The sequence below is a fragment of the Lampris incognitus genome, chromosome 12 (assembly GCF_029633865.1).
Source record: "Lampris incognitus isolate fLamInc1 chromosome 12, fLamInc1.hap2, whole genome shotgun sequence".
NCBI classification, from domain to species: Eukaryota; Metazoa; Chordata; class Actinopteri; order Lampriformes; family Lampridae; genus Lampris; species Lampris incognitus.
This window is the reverse complement of record NC_079222.1, coordinates 25,935,665-25,957,002: the sequence shown is the minus strand read 5'-3', so window position 1 is coordinate 25,957,002 and position 21,338 is coordinate 25,935,665. Positions and strand designations below refer to the sequence as shown.

The window sequence follows — 21,338 nt, the reverse complement described above, 5'->3', positions numbered from 1 at the left end:
TTCAGTGGCCCAATCAAGGGTTACTAGATAGACCTCCGTCAAGTAGAATCACCTTTGGTGGATGACTTTTAAAGGAACGACATCAGACCGAAGCCCCGGCTGGAGAGGGGGAGTCTGCCAAAATGCAATCCTGAGCCCTCCTGAACGCTGCCTGCCAACACCTCCAGCAGGGGTGAATGCAGCGCAATTCATCACACCCAACTTAGCATTTCAGATTAATTACAGACCTTTAAAAAGCTGAGAATCCAAAATCACCAAAGTCACCTACCCTGCCTCCATAAAAACTCTTCATCTACGCTCTTATCTCACTTGATCTGTCTGGGATACGGCCTTGATGACGTTCCCGTGTAGGACATGGAGGATGTTCGAGAGAGAGGAGAACTTGGCTGAGAGATGGTAAAAAAAGATTAGCCATTTTTGTAACTGCTTGTTTGATTCTTTTTTCTTTTTCCTTTATAGGTAATTAAACATTTTCCTACACTGATACAATCCTGTCACTGACCAACCTTGTTCTTTTTTTGGACCCCCCCCCCCTTTTCTCCCCAATTGCATCTGGCCAATTACCCCACTCTTCCGAGCTATCCTGATCTCTGCTCCACCCCCTCTGCAGATCCGGGGAGGGCTGCAGACTACCACACACTTCCTCCGATACACGTGGAGTTGCCAGTCGCTTGTTTTCACCTGACAATGAGGAGTTTCGCCAGGGGAACGTAGCGCATGGGAGGATCACGTTATACCCCCCAAGTTACCCCTCCTCCCCAAACAGGCGCCCCCGACCAACCAGAAGAGGTGCTAGCGCAGCGACCACGACACAAACCCACATCCGGCTTCCCACCCGTAAACACGGCCAATTGTGTCTGTAGGGATGTCCAACCAAGCCGGAGGTAACACAGAGATTCGAACCAGCGATCCCCATGTTGCTAGGCAACAGAATAGACCACTAAACTACCCAGACACCCCACTGACCAACAAACCAACAGAATCATTTAAAACTGTAGTTTTTTCTATCAACAATGTTCAAATCTTCCAAACAACATAGATCAGATTACTGTTTTTACCAGAATAAAAGTATGGCATCCTACATGCAATGTCGCATAAATTAGTCATGCTACTAGCTACTTTCTTATTTTTCTATGTAATTTAAGCTTCCTTTATTAATCCCCTTGGGGAAATTCAGTTACTGCAAATTAACCCATCCTAGCTGTGATCTGGGTATCTAGGAGCAGCGTGCTGCTGCCTTCATGCTGCGCCCGCGGACCAACTCCAGTTATTACCCCACTGCCTTGGTCAGGGGCACAGACAGGAGTTTAAACCCTAACATGTATGTTTCTTTTGATGGTGGGGGAAACTGGAGCAACCGGAGAAAACCCACTGTAGACATGGGGAGAGCACGCAAACGCCACACAGAGGATGATCCCCAAGGTTGGACAACCCCAGGGTTTGAACCCAGGACCTTCTTGTTAGGCGACAGTGCTAACCACTGGGCCACAATGCCGCCCAACACCTCTACGTATGGGAGGAACAACAAATAACAAATGCAACTGGTTTGTAGAAGTAATGTTGGTAATGTTCTCGATCAAACCAGGGATGGAGACAATACAAAACTGTGTTGTTGTTATTGTTGTTGCAGAATTAGTAATTTTGCTGTTCTCAAAATTAATAAACCATTTTTTGGCTACTTAAACCGGATGTGGCATGCCTGGTAAAACACTTGTTGCCGAAATTGTATGTCTTGTTGCTCTGTTGTCTCCGTGAAGGTGGTAGCTCTCTTTGTTGAGCCTAGAAGTGAGGGAGAGCCTAACATCTGTTGAGGAGGAGCTACGCCTAGCATAGATGTGAGGTCCTGTATGGTATCCGTGACACTATGAGGCCAGTGCTTGAGGCTGGGGTTAGCACAAGTTATCACAATTGTCCATATTTCTATGGGTGTCACTGTGAGTGCATATAAAACAAACAGTCTCCATATTCACAACAATCCAACTGTGAGAACAAACAATCATTCATTTGCAATAATATCTATATTGGAAATGTGAACCTTACCTCTGCAGCTGGGATGCCTTCAGGTGGGCGGCACTGGAGCAACACTTCCTGCTCAAGAGACACTTCCTTACCAAGAGGTTCCTGGTCAAATGTCTTCCTCAAGTCTGCAGTGAACAGATGCAAGTACACCATATATTTACAATGGTATAATATTTCACTGACGGGGGGGGGGGTGCTAAAAATGAAGCACCATTTATGCTATGACAACACAAAGTGTAGAATACCATCTACTTTAAAATGAGAAATAAACTGAGATTTCAAGTCTTTCCCTCACCTATCTTTAGCATAAAGATAAATTACTTTAAGTGGAGAGCAAAGAGAGGGGAAGAAAAAGATCACTCCCTGTCCACTAATAAAAAGCCAATATTTCTGTGGCGAGAGAGTCTAATGGAGTAGAGCAGGGCAGGGACGGCCCAGCTGATGGGTTAGGATTACTGAGGGTGTCATGCTACACTGGAAACCCAAGCTCAATACACATATATCATCCCCTGTGCTGCACAGATAGAGAGAGGTGAAGCTGCAATCATATACAATGGAGAGGAGAGGAGAGGAGAGGAGAGGAGAGGAGAGGAGAGGAGAGGAGAGGAGAGGAGAGGAGAGGAGAGGAGAGGAGAGGAGAGGTAAGGAGAGGAGAAGAGAGGAGAGGTAAGGAGAGGAGAAGAGAGGAGAGGTAAGGAGAGGACAGGTAACAAGATGAGAGGAGAGGACAGGAGAGGAGAGGAGAGGACAGCAGAGGTGAGGAGAGGCGAGGAGAGGAGAGGCGAGGAGAGGAGAGGAGAGGAGAGGAGAGGAGAGGAGAGGAGAGGAGAGGAGATGAGAGGTCAGGTAAGGAGAGGAGAGGAAAGGAGAAGAGAGGAGGTAAGGGGAGGAGAGGAGAGGTAAGGAGATGAGAGGAGAGGTAAGGAGATGAGAGGAAAGGAGAAGAGAGGAGAGGTAAGGACAGGAGAGGACAGAAGAGGAGAGGAGAAGAGGAGAGGAAAGTATAATGGTACTTATAGAAAAGAAAATGTACAGGTATGTGGAGTAGAGCAGCATGGATTTGGGAGGGAAAAGATGCACTGCTGCTTGGTAACACTAGGGTCACTGACCTACCGACAATAGACTCCAAACCCCAATGACAGCATATCACAACTTATGCAATATCTCTGGCATGACCTGTAACTTTGGACTGGCCTGACAGACTGCCCATTTCATCAAAAACAAGTCACCAGATTTGTCACCACAAGCACCAAAAGTGAAATTACTCTGTAGAGCATAAAGACAGGCAAAACTCATGCATTTCAGTTTTGTTTTTTTTAGCTACATAATTATACTTGCATTGTATTGCATGTTTTTGCACAAATCTCCAGGTTTACTGTTAGTTCATACTACACACAGACAGGTACACTCAAATGCATCATGCACACAAACAAGGAAATACACAAACAACACACACACACAGACGAGACTGACAAAGTCACTTAGACGAGTGATGAAATGTTTCTCCTGCCAAATGTTGTGTACCGATGAACTGATTCAACTTTCTGGGAAAACACACACACACACACACACACACACACACACACACACACACACACACACACACACACACACACACACACACACACACACACACACACACACACACATGCTCAATGAGTCATGACCTGCTTCAGCATTAGTCCCCTCATATTTTGTAAGCCACAAGAATGGACGACAAATCAGGAACAACCCCAACCCTGTGACTCTGCCGATCTCTGTGAAACCAAGCGTGGGCCAGCCCTGATCAGGCATGAACGACTGACTGTCTGAGAGGCAAACCAAGCTGGAAGTGGTGTCTGCTCTGTTCGAACACGCAGCCAAAATGTTCTCTCGTGAACTCTCAAGTCATGTTACATCCATTACGGCAGGGTGAGGGTTCAAACACAAATACTGAGAGAAAGTGGTGTTGTTTCCATTATCATGTAGCACTACAGTTAGTCTTCTTCTTCTTCTTCTTCTTCTTCTTCTTCTTCTTCTTCTTCTTCTTCTTCTTCTTTCAGCTTGTCTCGTTTCTCAGGGGTCGCCACAGCGGATTTTGGCCCTCCATAGCTTTCTGTCTGATGCATCCCTCTCCTGCAGTCCAACCCTCCTCACGTCCTCCTCTATCTGGTCTCTCCATCTTCTCTTTGGTCTTCCTCTTTTTCTTTTGCAAACTTTCTTTCCTATATAGTCTATGCCTCATCTCTGTACATGTCCAAACCATCTCAATCTTGTCTCTCTCAACTTCTCATCCATTCTTCTGATCTTGAACATAGCTCTCACTTCGTTCACACAGTTAGTGTATAGGGATTATAATGAGAGGAAGAAGGTTGGGGGGGTATGGACAGAAAATAATTGAAGAGAGTATTTGTTAGAGTATCAGTCAACAGAAAGTTTTGAAGGACTGGTTTGAAACGTGGCCTTGCTCAATGTGTCATGTTCAGATCAGCTGCATTTCTTGACCACTGCATGTGACTTCTCCAGGATATTTCTATGCATGTCTTCACTCCCCTACTCCAAAAGTTCACTTTCCTCTTAACTGTCTTCATCTGTCAGCAGTACACATCAAGCAGCATTTCTTCTAGATAGATTTTCAAATCTTTCCACACTCAAAACATCCACTGTGCTTCAGAGTATAACTTTGTTTTTCCATACTGATTTGGTAATGAGTTTTTGTGCCTCAAACTCTTGCACTACCCATCTGCTTTGGGTTTGGATCTACAGGCTATGCCAGTTCCAAAGGGTGGCATAGGGTAGCAGTTGCTACCCTATTTGTGGGCAATTTATATAACAAGGGTGTCAAAAGTTCATAATATGTCTCCATAGTTGGTGAATTCACCAGTTTAGAATTCACCTTGCAATCCTGAAAAAAGAAAAAAATGGCTGCACCACCAAACCCGAGAAAATCCACCAATTGATGTCGCTGCTACTCCGTCTCATCTCAGTCCCTGCATACCTATAGACCAGGGGTCGGGAACCTTTTTGACTGGGAGAGCCATAAAAGCCAAATATTTCTAAATATATTTCATTGAGAGCCATATAGTATTTTTAACGTATAATAAATTAAATATGTCTTACTTTTAATGCGACTTCTGGTGCTGCATGGTTTTGCTGATGGCCTTGTAGTCTGGTTCATACGTGGTGAGGTTGAGCTTCATGCAGGCGTTGAGGCTTCCATCAGTTAAACGTGAGCGTAGGTTGGTCTTAATGTTCCTCATATGCGAGAAAGACTGTTCACATGCATATGTAGAGCCAAACATGGTCAATACGGCAATACTCACACGCTGCATTGTGTGGTATGTCACAGGAAGCTCGTTCCAAGTTTTAAGAATCAGCTGGTCTTCAGGTTGAAGATTTTTAATTTCTGTCCACTTGTGTTCCCTCGCCAGCTCTGCTCGCTGTCGCGCAAGACTTTCCAACTCTCCATTAAGTGACTTGAACTTACTCATCCACATGTCTGATGCCTTCAGGTCAGCAACTTCCAGCTCAAAGTCTCCGATAGAGACCCCGGGGATGCATGTCAGGTCGATTTTGTCCACTGCACACTCATGTGGATGAGTGATGAACTTGAAAAGACCAGTGCGCGCACGAAATTCTCCAAAACGTGCTTTGAATGACTGCAGGAGATTGAACGTAAAGCCAGCTAGCTGCTGGAGATCCAGATGTTGAGCGGAGTCACTTGCTAAGCATGCATCTCTAAATTGTTGCAGTCTTTCAAAGTGCAGAAGACGACCTGTTTCAATGTCCCTGAGAAAGACTTCCAGCTTGCTTTCAAATGCAAACACTGCTTGTTGAAGGGATGAGATTGTATTTCCAATACCTTGCATTTTCACATTGAGCTGGTTCAGATGGCCAGTTATGTCCACGAGATAGTGAAACTGCAGGAGCCAGTCAGTGTTGTCTAGCTCAGGATGCTTGACGCCTTTCATTTCAAGAAAAGTCCGGATTTCACTCAGGCAAGCTGCAAAACGGCTGAGCACCTTCCCCCTTGACAACCAACGCACGTTGCTGTGTAAAAGCAGACCGGGATAATGATTCCCAACTTCTTCTAACAGAGCTTTAAACTGGCGATCATTTAAAGCTCGGGCAACAATAAAGTTGACCACTCGAATGACCAGAGACATCACCTCGCCAAGCTCCTGGCCACACGTCTGAGCGCAAAGCGCCTCCTGGTGCAGGATGCAATGAAAACTTAGGATGGCTCTCTTTTCATGTTCACGGAGAAGCGCTACAAATCCTTTGTTCTTCCCCAACATACAGGGTGCACCATCAGTACAGACAGAAATAAGTTTATCCATCGGTAGTTTTTTTTCTTTAGCAAACTCCATGAAAGACATGAATAAATCCTCTCCTCTTGTTGTCCCTTTCATTGGCAAAACAGCCAAGCTTTCCTCACGCAGTGTGTCACCTGCAGCATACCTGGCAATGATACTGCACTGAGATAGATGGCTAACGTCTGTTGACTCATCTAACGCGAGAGAAAAGTATGTCCCGGCGTTTATGTCCTTAATTTGTGTTTCCTCGACTTGATTTGCCATCATGATGCTACGATCGTGCACAGCTCTTGCTGACAGGGGCATGTCTTTTATTCGTTTGATTATCTTGTCTTTATTTGGGAAGTCATCAAACAGTTCATTGGCCACATCAAGCATGAATGTTTTGGCATACTCGCCATCTGTGAATGACTTTCCATTCCTTACTATTGCCAAAGCCCCCGCAAAGCTAGCGGAATTCCCGTCACCTTGCTTGGTCCACACACGTAGTTGCTGCTGACTCGTCTGCACTCTCCGCTGTAGCTCCTCGCATGCCCTTTTCCTGCTGTCCCCCGCTGGATATTTCGATGCAAATGAAGCATGGTGCGTATCGAAGTGCCGCTTTATATTTGACCGTTTCATCGATGCAATTTTATCATTGCATATTAGACATACCGCAGATCCTGCTCTCTCCACAAATGCAAATTCCTCTGTCCACGCAGCCTGGAATGCACGGTAATCATCGTCTTTTTTTCTTTTCGCCATCTTTTCCGTTACAAGGGTTGAAGCGGATAAACTAGTAGTTGGCTATCTGATAAAATTGATTTCTTCACCTTTACAATGACCCGGACATGCTCGCGAGCCATTGGTTCCCGACCCGACCCACGGGTGACCCGTGACCCGTGAAATTTATCTTCAAAACTAATTTCTGTTTACTTTAAAATGACACAGTATTATTAAGAAATATCACAAGTATTTTAAAATCAGTTCCAAACTGATTTTTTTGAAAAAAAAAATTTTCAACTCAAAATTGTCTGGGAGCCATATGCCGTCACCGGAAGAGCCATATATGGCTCGCGAGCCATAGGTTCCCGACCGCTGCTATAGACTCTCGGTAGTCTGCCGCTGTTGCTAACAAGTAAGGTGTTTTCCATTATTTATCATTGCTCTATGTTCAAAATGTTTTAACAAGAATTTGACAATGTGAAATATATGTGATAGTGCTCAATGTATGATGCTTGACTGTTCATAGCCAGCTCATAGCCTAGCTACAGCTCATAGCCTGCTAACTTATCTCATCAATCATACGATGTGTGCATACATTTTTTTTTTGCCCCCCTCCTATTTTTTTCCCAATTGTACTTGGTCAATTACCCTATTTTCCAAGCTGTCCCAGTCACTGCTCCAACCCCTCTGCTGATCCGGGGAGGGCTGCAGACTACCACATGCCTCCTCCGATACATGTGGCGTCGCCAGCTGCTTCTTTTCACCTGACAGTGAGGAGTTTCACCAGGGGGCCGCAGTATGTGGGAGGATCACGCTATTCCCCCCAGTCCCCCCTCCCTCCCCGAACAGACGCCCTGACTGACCAGAAGAGGCGATAGTGCAGTGACCAGTACACATACCCCCAGCCAACTTCCCACCCGCAGACATGGCCAATTGTGACTGTAGGGACCCCTGACCAAGCCAGATGTAACACGGGGATTCGAACCACCGATCCCACGCCACCCGGACGCCCATGTGTGGCATGATTTTAACCAACAAATTATTCCCATGGCGTGCACGCAACTGCCGGGCTATGTGTCGAAATTGTGGTCAGTCGGTCATGGACAACCTGAGACAGACGTTAAGCAGGACACACTTGCAACTAGTCATGCGCAGCACAGGTGCACCGTGGATCTGGATGGTTTCTTGCTTGTTTTCCATCTTGATACTGTAGGTCAGAGTAGCAGATTAAAAAAAAAAAAAAAACAAGGAAGGAGAACAGTTGTGGCATAGGGGATGGGGTGTAGAGGGGGTTAGCGGAGAGGAGGGTGGATTATTATTGCTGCATTATTGTTCTATACACTTGTAATGTGTTTTTATCTTGTGTATATTAGACTGCATATTGAATCCGTATATCTGTAACTTGTATAGTGTATTTTTACTGTGATGCATAATTTGTATTTTCCCGTGGTGCTGCTGCAGACTGCAAATTGCCCTAGGGGAAAATAAAACGTTATCTATCTATCCCTAAAAAGACTCAATAAAGATGTTTTGGTGGGGGGAAAAAACTGTTATTGTGAGTCTTTATTGCATGTTTGACAAGTATATAAATAGTACCTCTGACAGTTGCTTAAACTTCTTTTAGCAATAAATAGGACTAGGACTAGGTTAAGTGTTCAACATAAACATTTATTTTGTGTTGTCTCATTACTGTGTGTTTGACATGCTTAAAGATTCACCAGAATGCAGGAAATGAAGGCTTTGAAATTCAAATTTGTCTGGAGAGATAACCTCTGCCCCCCCCAAACCCCAGCTGGAACCTCATGCCACCCTTTTGCCACCCCGGGTAAAACTGGCTAGAACCGCCACTGCCTACAGGTATACGTGATGATCTCAAGCTACATGCATCAACAATTACAACCAAGGTTTAGCCAGTTACACAGCAGCAGCCTGCAACTATATTTTACTGTGGGAAATGATTGAGTTATAGAGAATTTGTCTACATAGTGAATCCACACACTGACAAGCGAGGAGAGTGTGCTAAGAAGGTGGAAGGAGTACTCTGAGGGGCTGATGAATGAAGAAAATGAGAGAGAGAGAAGGTTGGATGATGTAGAGATAGTGAATCAGGAAGTTCAGTGGATTAACAAGGAAGAAGTGAGGGCAGCTATGAAGAGGATGAAGAGTGGAAAGGCAGTTGGTCCTGATGACAAACCTGTGGAGGCATGGAGGTGTTTAGGAGAGATGGCAGTGGAGTTTTTAACTAGATTGTTTAACACGATCCTGGAAAGTGAGAGGATGCCTGAGGAGTGGAGAAGAAGCATACTGGTAACGATTTTCAAGAACAAGGGCGATGTGCAGAACTGTAACAACTACAGAGGTATAAAGTTGATCAGCCACAGCATGAAGATTTGGGAAAGAGTAATAGAAGCTAAGTTAAGAGGAGAAGTGATGATCAGCGAGCAGCAGTATGGTTTCATGCCACAAAAGAGCACCACAGATGTGATGTTTGCTTTGAGAATATTGATTGAGAAGTATAGAGAAGGCCAGAAAGAGTTGCATTGTGTCTTTGTAGATTTAGAGAAAGCTTATGACAGAGTGCCGAGAGAGGAGGTGTGGTATTGTATGAGGAAGTCAGGAGTTGCAGAGAAGTATGTAGGAGTGGTGCAGGATACGTATGAGGGAAGTGTGACAATGCTGAGGTGTGCGATTGGAATGACAGATGGGTTCAAGGTGGAGGTTGGATTACATCAAGGATCGGCTCTGAGCCCTTTCTTGTTTGCAATGGTGATGGACAGGTTGACGGACAAGATCAGGCAGGAGTCTCCATGGACGATGATGTACGCGGATGACATTGTGATCTGTAGCGAGAATAGGGTGCAGGTTGAGGAGAGCCTGGAGAGGTGGAGGTATGCACTGGAGAGAAGAGGAATGAAAGTCAGTAGGAGCAAGACGGAATACCTATGCGTGAATGAGAAAGAGGACAGTGGAATGGTCAGGATGCAAGGAGTGGAGGTGACAAAGACATCTGAGTTTAAATACTTGGGGTCAACCGTCCAAAGTAACGGGGAGTGCAGTAGAGGTGAAAAAGAGAGTGCAGGCAGGGTGGAGTGAGTGGAGAAGTGTGTCAGGAGTGATTTGCGACAGAAGGGTATCAGCAAGAGTTAAAGGAAAAGTTTATAAGATGGTTGGGAGACGAGCTATGTTATATGGTTTGGAGACAGTGGCACTGACGAAAAGACAGGAGGCGGAGCTGGAGGTGGCAGAGTTGAAGATGCTAAGATTTTCACTGGGAGTAACGAAGGACAGGATTAGGAATGATTATATTAGAGGGACCGCTCAGGTTGGACGGTTTGGAGACAAAGCAAGAGAGGCAAGATTGAGATGGCTTGGACATGTGTGGAGGAGAGATGCTGAGTATATTGGGAGAAGGATGCTGAATATGGAGCTGCCAGGGAAGAGGAGAAGAGGAAGGCCAAAGAGGAGGTTTATGGATGTGGTGAGGGAAGACATGCAGATGGCTGGTGTGACAGAGGAAGACGCAGAAGACAGGAAGAAATGGAAACGGATGATCCGCTGTGGCGACCCCTAGCGGGAGCAGCCGAAAGTAGTAGTAGTGAATCCACACACTGGGTTTGAGGTTGCTTGCAGTGCCCATTCACAGATAGTCACAACACTCAACAAGTTGATTTCCATTTACCCACCACTCTGAAACTTGTCCAACCCAGAGGGGCAGAGTGAGCAGTATTACCATCTAGATGAGCCTTTTCATGGCCGCTGGACAGCCGTTTGCACAGAGGGGGACACAGAGTCTATTGCACGTGGTCGGACTGAACTGTAGTCAAACACACATCCCTATTGGAGGACCGTACTTCAGTCACACACATTCAACTGCTCCAGTCCAACAACTGGACTAAGTAAAATAACTTTTTCAGATTTACCTGGGGGTTTGTGTGCATTTTATCTTTGTTTTTGATTTCTTCTCTTAATCTGTGGTTAAATATAAATAGTATAGTATAGCATAGCATAGCATAGTATAGCATATGACTTGAATTTGCATAAGCCATGCGTGCACTTTTACTTTGTTTGTATTTCTACCAAAGTTTCAGTACATACCAGTAAACTTTATATCTTTATTTTATCTTGCTTTTATTGCCGCTTTCCCTGTTTTATATTTTATTGGCAGTGGGTTTTTTTTTTATTTGCTTATAAGTTTTAGCATGTGTATTCATTTCCTTTATTTTATTATGAAGTACTTTGTAAACTTGTTAAGAAAGGTACTATAAAAGCTTATTTTTATTATCATATTATCACTGTTGTTATGATTGTTGTTGTTATTATTATTATATTATTATTATCATTATCTATTAGCATGAGTCCTTTTTTCACTCTTATTACTCACCATCAAAGCTTATCAAAGCTTAAGCCTTTCTTAGTGTTTTTTATCTCTGCCAGGCGGTAGCCTGGAGGGCATTGTTTGGTCATGTGTGTGTGCGTGTGTGTGTGTGTGCATGCGTGTGTGTGTGCGTGTGTGTGTCTCCGTGGCAAATCTTGCAAATTACTGGACCTATCAGCCTAAACTCTTTTGTGCACAGTTATGACTGTGTGATGAAGAACATCTCATTGGTGTGGTGATTCAAAACCTTTTGAAAAACGTTTATTCCCACAATCGTTGCAGTGGCGCCACCAGAAATTTTTCATAGGGGTGGCCAAATGGGGCCCCTGAAAATCTTGGGGTGGCCCACCAAAACCAAAAGCCATGACTGCCTTTCAGGAAGTCTATCATGCTGTTGCAGTATTCTGTATAGGCTAGCTGAAAACTGTCAAGTTAAGGAATCGCACACTGAAAAACTTTGGCTTCTTATTTTTCACAGTTAATGTTACTGAATAGACTAATACAGTACAGTTAACATTTTGAGTTTCAATGTGTCATGTATCTGTACATATTGTAACAGGTTAGACGATTCCTTGTTACATTGTGTATGTCCAGAAATGAAAAATGAAAATATCAGATAGAAGCATATTATGCATAATCAGAAGCATATTCTGCATATGCAACTCGTGGCTGGGGGGGCCAGGGATAGTGTCAGGGTGGCCATGGCCACCCCTTGGGGGCGCCACTGAATCATTGCCCCCTGTCTTCATTCACTGTCTAGGTTGCTTGACCAACGAATGCTGCTCTCCGTCACTGGACGCTCTGAGTCAACTCTGCGCATGCGCGAGTCATACCGAAACATTATGTATTCGGGTATGAGTTTTGACAGTAAACGAGAAGTCGATCATATTTTGCAAGTCAGCAGATCATTCACTGCTGATCTCAAAGACTGATTAAACTCGAGAATGGGTTACGCTTTTTTCCTTCCCCTTCTTGGAAGAGAAACGAAGGAAAGAACATAGAGGACTTAACCAAGAGGCGCAGGATGGCCTGGGTTGCAGCAGCGAGACGCAAATCGGTCACGTTCAAATACATTTCAGCGGCAATGTTAGCGTGTTCTTTGCATTTTCACAAAGGTAAGCTTTCCTTTCTCTAATACACATAGTGTTAGCTAACGTTATGTAGCTAATGTTACCGTACAGTCTCACAGGCACAGAACTGTTGCACTGATTGTCTAACTGCGTTAGATGGACGATGACAATGTTGGGTAATGTTGTACTTGGATACAATGTGATTTAGCTATGATCGATTTAGCTCGCTATGATACGAACGATTAATGATCCATAGCGTTAACTTTAGCTAGGTAACGTTTATGCAAATGTAAACAATGCCTCTGATCCTTGGAAGATGGCGCCCAGCATCACGTTGCCCTTGGAAACGGCCCCAAGTCCGAAAGACCGATTCTCCTCGCCGCTACGCGGAAGTGCCATAGTTTCCAATGTTAAAACTCCGCTATAAAAATACAATTTCAAGAGTAGGATCAATCACTCACAGCTGGCAATCATCTCAGCAGCGACAATAAGACATCTCCCATGGCTGAGCTATGTTTTCTTACCGTTGTTTTATGAATGAAAGTCATCAGCAGAGAAGCCACTCAACTTCATTCATTTTATACCATGAAAACCGTGACAGATAAACAAGTCTTTTAATAAAGGCTTTGAAATTATGATAGCGTGATATCTGTCATGTCATGTCAGACTTGGTCACATTCATGTGAGGGTCCACCTAGGAGGCTGCACATCCACAGTCTGACAGGCAAAACGTTTTTATTAGGTAGATTTTTTTTGCTTAAGCGCTGCATATTAACAACTTTTTTTTCTTCCATATTTCCCGTTCAATCGACTTGAGTGCTGCGCAAAAGTCTTATAATGGCAGGAAAAACACTTTTTTTTTCTGTCTGTGTATTTCCCTTATTTCACATGAATCTAAATCATCAATATACATAATCAAAGACAAATTTACAAAGTGAACGGATGACATAATTGCTTTACAGGGATACATCACACATGATGTACAGTTACATTGCCCTAGTGACCGTGTAAGACCTTATAATAATAATAATAATAATAATAGCTTTTATTAATATTAAAAATTATGATGAATAATTGCAAAAACTATCTTTACAAACAAAACGTATGCATTAAGATTATTGTCCAAGAAAAAACATAGCAATGCATATTGAGTACTGAAAATCAATCACAGTTTGGATTTAGCATGATAAATGAAGAATGTAAAGTCGTAAAATAGTGAGGTTAAAAATAATTTTATTCTTGTCTATATTACTCCACTAGGAATTTAATCCAGGATGGATTCTCAATAAGTATTGTATATTATTATTAAGAAGAAAGATTACTGAACCCTTATATTGTTGTGTTTTTATATATGGTGATTTCGATATCCATGTTCGCTGTACAGTCCCATCTCTTACACTGGAATTTAAAAATCTCATTTACATTTTAAGTATTGTTTCTTCTGTGCGGGGATTTAAAATATGAAAAGGGCCTACTCTGTCGCAGTGTTTACAACTGGTATCAACCCCAGTAATGTGGAAAGTAAAAATACTCTGAGGCCTTCACATCAGCCACTGACCAAAATAATACTTGAATTTGCCAAAATCATAATCATTACTTGCGCCATGATGTTAGCAGCATTAGCCTTGTTTTTCTTGATTCCTCAAGAAAAAAAAATGAAAGCACATCTAATACTCTTGGCCGGCTCAGGAGGAGAGCAAGAAGTATGGAGAGTACACGAACAGCAGATGACATGAAAGTATTTCATGACGTTGTCAAAGACCTTGTTTTTGACCACTAGTGGTTTTTTCTTTCTCTGACCTCGCATCAAGTAAGTGTAATCCCAGGATCCCTTTTTTAAGATGGTTTTAGGTCAACACTCAAACCTTCAGCACTGAGGACCCGACAAAGGAGCTCTGACATTTTTGTTAGAAGGCTAATAGTGTAAGGTCTCAAAATATTTCTCACCATCAAGCCTCAAGTTGGAAATTGGAATTCCTGTTAACATCAAAACCATTTCCGCTTCAGTCCTTGATAAAAAACCTCTCTCATACAAGAAGATATGGAACATGAGGTTTGTTTTTTTTTTCCTTCTCCTTGCCATAACAAAATTGAACTACTGTGACTATTGAACGTGTTTTCACACTACCAGAAAGACACATTAAATGTCAGTACTGAGATGCTTTCTTGGTTGACTGTGGAAGTAAGGATGCTGTGACAAAAGTAAGACACACGCAGACAGAGAAGACCTACGGGGGAAAACATGAAAATACTCAATGCGATGATTAAATAACAGCAGAAAACAAACAACTATACACATAAGCTGGGCTTATGTAATGTCTAAGCTTTTGTCTCTCCATAGAAATGTTTCTGTTCAAACTGGATGCTCACCATCTTATGTTTCCGGTGTGGGAAGATGGTGGCACAAATTCACGTTTGCAGCGGCCTCACCCAATAACGGTGTGGGAAGATGGCTGCGCAAATTTACATTTGCAGCAGCCTCACCCAGTACCGTCCACGCAGTGTCTCTGTCCACGTCTGTGTCTAAGTTGTCTTCGTTTGATGGCTGAGGGAGCTGGCGCTGGATACGCTGGAAGAGCTTGGTTTGCTGTGTCCTGTGGGCCCTGGGACCACGGCCCTGTCTGGAGCTGTGCCAAGGGCGGTCTGACAAGATGTGGAAGTGGGCAGGCTAAGCTAACTGCTAGCCCATGAGGACCGGCAGTTCCGATAACACCAAGGATGGTCTGGTGGCAGCCTTGCCTAGCGTTGACTGTGTTTTTGGTGTCATTTGTTTTGGAGTGTGGGGAGGTGTGTTGAAGATGTCTGGCAGGGACGGCTGGCGTTGGATTGGCTGAGGGAGCCTGATCTGTTGCGTCCAGTGGGCCCAGAGACCACGGCCCTGTCTGAAGCTGTTCCCAAGGAGAAAACACCGAGGGCAGGATGTGGAAGCGGGGCAGGCTAAGCTAACTGCTAGCCCATGCAGACCGGCAGTCATCCTGGCTGGCATTTGTTCTCTTGGACAGCAACTTTTTATGTAGTTTGATGTACGTATGTGTTCTTATAATTTTTGGGTATGTGTTTTTGTCTTGGTGTTGCACTGCTGTGGACTGGGGGAAACTAAAGTGTTCCTGATTCCTGATCATTAACCCAAAAACGCATACAATTTGGGTTCCCCCAAAATTCACTTTTAGGACACACTGTTGACACAACATCTATAAACACAAACTATTCACACCCGGGCCGACTGTACCCTATACACGCTATTGAAATCTAGCCAGGAGCATATTTTTTAAGAAAGCTGTTAAATATCGGATGTCTAATAATATTTTCAAACGCTAGTAAGGTAAATCAGAAATCACAAGTTCTGGCCACCATAGTGTCAGAAATATTAACCAAAACTAATTTTGCATTCGATCGTGAGAAAAAGAAACTTGGAATTTAATTTCTGTTACACAAGTCATTCTATTGACTAAACTTAAAAAGAATATAGCAGCTAGGCTTTTAACAGATGCAGGTGCTTAGTGAAGATTGGCTTATATTCAGTGGAGACAAGTTAACTTTAGACTATGAGACTGGAGTGATCACTGTCACACATTTATTTTGCCTTAAAGTATCTCTTAATCTACTTTTATCTTAATATGTTAATCTTTCAATTTCAGACAGACACCGATGGATGGATGGATGGATGGATGGATGGATGGATGGATGGATGGATGGATGGATGGATAGATAGATAGATAGATAGATAGATAGATAGATAGATAGATAGACAGACAGACAGACAGACAGACAGACAGACAGACAGACAGACAGACAGACAGACAGACAGACAGACAGACAGACAGACAGACAGACAGACAGACAGACAGACAGATAGATAGATAGATAGATAGATAGATAGATAGATAGATAGATAGATAGATAGATAGATAGATAGATAGATAGATAGATAGATAGATAGATAGATAGATAGATAGATGAATAAATAAGTAAATGAATAAATAAATAAAATGTCTGTGGAGCTGAAAGTGGGAAGAATCAGTATGATTTTGAATTACTTCTTGAGGTCCATGTCTGTTGTATTCTGGGGCCGTCGTACTAACTTTCTTTGTGTGTGTGTGTGCATACACACAGGGTGTTGTGATGCGTCTAGTGCAGCAGTGTGTAGTTGGAGGGAAGGTGCATGTGTTCTTCCAACCCGCTTGTGTCCTTCCTGCCCTTAGCTTGCTGCCGCTGGCTAGCCTTTGTGGCGAATAGGGAAGCATCCTAGCATGTAAGCCTTCCCTTGCCAGTACATAGCCTCTCCTTCACCAAGACTCCTGCCAGGCCTCCCCGTGGCCACACGTGGTAACTGGGGTCTTGCGGCCCCAGGCTAACTTGGCAGGGGATCTCGGAGCAGCAGTGGGCCCCAGAGATATGGTGTGCAGGCCCACCCTGGTGGACACGCCCTGGCACCTATCAACCACTGCCCCGCTGCCTTGTGGGTGAGTCTGGGAAGACATAAGGCTAAGGGAGCTTACCTCAACAGAAAAGCAAGCTGTGGCGGTACGCTTCGAGGCGGTTTCCGAAAAACTGGATTTCCGGCAGCCCCCTGCAGTTGTGTGGAGGTGCTGGTCGTCTAGGGATCCCCCTTGCCATCGGAACCATCTCCTCTACAATCAAGTCATGTGGCGTTGGGAGAAGCGCACCCCCCATGCCACTTTAAAAACCATCTCTGCGCAGGTATCTTCTGCTATCTGAGTCCTCAAAGGACCCACAAATAGAAGAAGATGGTCATCATCGGGCACGATGGACAACCAGCAAGCAACTAACTTTCTCCTTATTTGTTATATATCATGTATGGAAACGCTGGCATAGCGTTGATTAGTGTGCTGATGTGTCTTTACCAGAGCAATTTTATTCTTATGCCAGTGCCTCTTAATCTAGCCAGGGCTAAATCACCAACCCCTCAACTGTCCTTCAGCACATGGCCCAAGCCTTACAGAGTCCACCTTTCTTACCCTGATCAGATTTATATCACCATCTCACCTCTGATGGCTGTTTCTGTGTTCTGCTGCTGTCCTTTTCTTTTCTAAATTTGTCTGTCTTTTGTTTGTTTTGAATCAATACAATAGTTATCTTTATGATAACAACAATAATAATGACAATGATAATAATAATAATAATAATAATATGAGAGCAGGATAAGCGATTAAGATAATGGATGGATGGATAATAATAATAATAATCGTTATTATTAAGCATGTTTTTCTCTGAAACAGGTGACAGAGAGAGATATGGAGTGAAGAAAAATTAGCAAAGAGCATGAAATAAGAGGAAAATTACATGATATTATAAGTGATATCTGTTTGTTGTATTTAGTTATAGACGGACTCTATCTATATCTGTGATGGTCTGTCTCCAAGCCCTCCCGGCTGTGTTGTAAAGCACAGTGTGGAACACAGTTGGGCTGAGTAGCCATTCCTGTGGGAGCCACACCATTCCCCTCTCACCACACACATACCTCCAGCCTCCAAGCATCCCAGAGAGACAAACACGTGACACCCATTACTTCATGTGGATGTGTTTGGCTACTTGTCATGCTAAATTACACTAGGTTCCCCCTCTCTTAATAAACCATTAAGGTCTGCAGCAAATGTCACCCAGGAAAGCCAACGAGAAAAGATAATAACTAGAGACCTGATTTATGTCTCTCTGTGTCAGTCTGTCTGTCTGTTTCTCAGTCTGTCTGTCTGTGTCTCTGTTTGTCTGCGTCAGTCTGTCTGTCTGTGTCTGACTGTTTCTCTTTGTCGGTCTGTCTGTTTGTTTGTTTGTTTCAGTCTGTCTGTCTCTCTGTCTAACAGTGTCTGTCTGTCTGTCTGTCTCTGTCTGTGTCACTGTCTGATTGTCTGCATCAGTCTGTCTGTCTGTCTCGCTGTCTCTCTGTCTCTCAGTCTGTCTGTCTGTCTGTCTGTCTCTCAGTCTGTCTGTCTCTGCATGAATGGTGTTATTGTCCTCTACAAAAAGGATTCTTGAAGAACCTGAAGATTTCAGGAACACAAGAAATGAGATTTAGATACAAATATAAAATCTCACTGAGAAAGACACAAGGAGAAAAATGTACCACAGGGATTTTACATACATTTACAGTGATGTGCAGTGAGGGGAGGCAGGGTAGGCACTGCCTCACCCAGGCTAAAAAAAAAAAGAAAAAAAAAAGAAATATCATGATAGTTAAAAAAAATATTTCTTTATTTATTAACTTTAATTTGTTAAGATTGTTGTAAAAAAATTATGTAAAACTTGTTTTATCCATAAAAGGCATGCCCTATTCAGAATGGCTTGCTCCCAAAGCTAGCATTCGTGAATGCAGGCTGCTGAGGCAGAGTCTGCCTGTGCCTCTCTCTGGCATGTGGAACGAAAGCAAACTGTTTCGGAGTTTTGCGCATGCGTAGTCTGTTCTTACAGTGTCTTCTAGTATCAACGATGAGGCGCATCGCTAACCTGCCTCGCGTTTTGTGAACGGATGTATTTTGACTCCCTCCCACCCTCTGGCTTGCCATCTTCTGCCTACCCAGCCATGGACCTCACTGGACGTTACTGTACCCTTACCAGTTCCCTTAAAGGCTCATTACAAAATGCATACACACAGTACACAAAACTGTACACAGGCACGTGCACACGCACACACACACACACACACACACATGCACACTAACACACATCGATGACTTTTCTTCACTTTTAGTAACATCTTAACTCACCAGCATCTGCACATGCAGACTGGGTCTCTGATTAAAGTGTGTTCACGTGATAGGAGAGGAGAGGAATGAAAATCCATAGTTCCCATTAGTCTTTAAATGGATTGACCCTGGCTCTGAAACCTGCCGGGGACAGAGCACAGCGGAGGAGCTAATACATTCCACAGAAAGTATTGGGAAGAGAGGAGGTCCACACTGATCCGAGGGGTAGGTTAGTGCTGGCACACTGCTCATCATGGTGGATGATAGTGTGTGGAGCAGCAGCAGGAGTGGGCTCTATGGGAGTCTGAGAGACATGTCTCTAGCTCTCTGAGCTGATATAGCTGCAGAAGTGTTGATAGAGAAGGAACTGCTGGTATGTGAAAGAGACAGAATGAAGATGGTATAGACAGGGTTTTTCGACAAACTATAAGATTGATAGAAAACCATGGAGAGATGGAAGAATTATGGAGACAGATATAAAGACTGAGAGTGAGCAAAATGGAAATACAGAGCCTCAGGTGAATGACTGCTAGGATCTTCCATCCATCCCATCCATTATCCAAGCCGGCACTCAGAATTCAGGTCGTGGGGATGCTGGACCCTATCCCAGCAGTCATTGGGCGGCAGGCGGGGAGACACCCTGGACAGGCCGTCAGTCCATCACAGGGCCGACACATTCACACCTAGGGACAATTTAATATGGCCGAGTCACCTGACCTACATGGAGCACCCAGAGGAAACCCACACACACAGAGGACAACCTGGGATGACCCCTAAGGTTGGACAACCCTGGGGTTCGAACCCAGGACCTTCTTGCTGTGAGGCAACCACACTAACCACTGCACCACCAAGCAGCCCTGCTAGGATCTTGGTATAACTAACTGGAGGGCATCAGGCAAGGTTTGATTGTTATTTATTTATTTCTATTTTTATTTATTTTTATCCCCCCCCTTTTTCTCCCCAATTGTACTTGGCCAACTATCCCACTCTTCCGAGCTGTCCCGGTCGCTGCTCCACCCACTCTGCCGTTCCAGGGAGGGCTACAGACAACCACATGCTTCCTCTGATACATGTGGAGTCGCCAGCCACTTCTTTTCACCTGACAGGGAGGGGTTTCACCAGGGAGATATAGTGCATAGGAGGATCACACTATTCCCCCCAGTTCCTCCTCCCCCCCAAATAGGCGCCCCGGCCGACCAGAGGAGGTGCCAGTGCAGTGACCAGGACACATACCCACATCCAGCTTCCCACCCACAGAAATTAGCAATTGTGTCTGTAGGGATGCCCAACCAAGCCGGGGTAACATGGGGATTTGAACTTGTGATCCCCATGTTGTTAGGCAACGGAATAGACCACCACGCCACCCGGATGCCACAAGGTTTGATTACTGATTGTACTGTACTGTCAGAATCAGAATGAAAATCACAATAATAGTTTTATTTGGCCAAGTGTGAACAGGCCTACACATATATGAAATTTGACACTGGTTCTTCCATTGCTCTCCATGTACTTACACAGAACAGACATACAGCTAAAACAAAGACAACAAGGTAAACAGAAACATCTAACTACTATGTACAGCTATAGATGTATATAAAAAGTATACAATGAGAAAGAAAAAAAACAGCAATGACGTTGTAACAGGAAGACAATAGCGCTACGGTGCCGAGTGCAAAGATGCTGGAATAAATACGTCAACAGGCTCCTTTATATCCATGAGCTAGATCAGCGGTCGGGAACCTATGGCTCGCGAGCCATATATGGCTCTTCCGGTGACGGCATATGGCTCCCAGACAATTTTGAGTTGAAAATTATTTTTTTTTTCAAAAAAATCAGTTTGGAACTGATTTTAAAATACTTGTGATATTTCTTAATAATACTGTGTCATTTTAAAGTAAACAGAAATTAGTTTTGAAGATAAATTTCACGGGTCACGGGTCACCCGTGGGTCGGGTCGGGAACCAATGGCTCGCGAGCATGTCCGGGTCATTGTAAAGGTGAAGAAATCAATTTTATCAGATAGCCAACTACTAGTTTATCCGCTTCAACCCTTGTAACGGAAAAGATGGCGAAAAGAAAAAAAGACGATGATTACCGTGCATTCCAGGCTGCGTGGACAGAGGAATTTGCATTTGTGGAGAGAGCAGGATCTGCGGTATGTCTAATATGCAAT

General features: G+C 43.9%; 1 protein-coding gene across 2 annotated transcripts in view; it reads right to left on the bottom strand.

Moving 5' to 3' along the window:
* The window catches only part of unc5cb (unc-5 netrin receptor Cb), a 198,617-nt gene that overhangs the window by 71,883 nt on the left and 105,396 nt on the right, over window positions 1–21,338 (bottom strand). For both annotated transcript variants that reach the window (XM_056291130.1, XM_056291131.1), the window contains exon 4: window positions 2,041–2,144. In XM_056291130.1, the coding sequence (XP_056147105.1) occupies window positions 2,041–2,144 (104 nt within the window). The remainder of the gene's footprint in view (window positions 1–2,040; window positions 2,145–21,338) is intronic.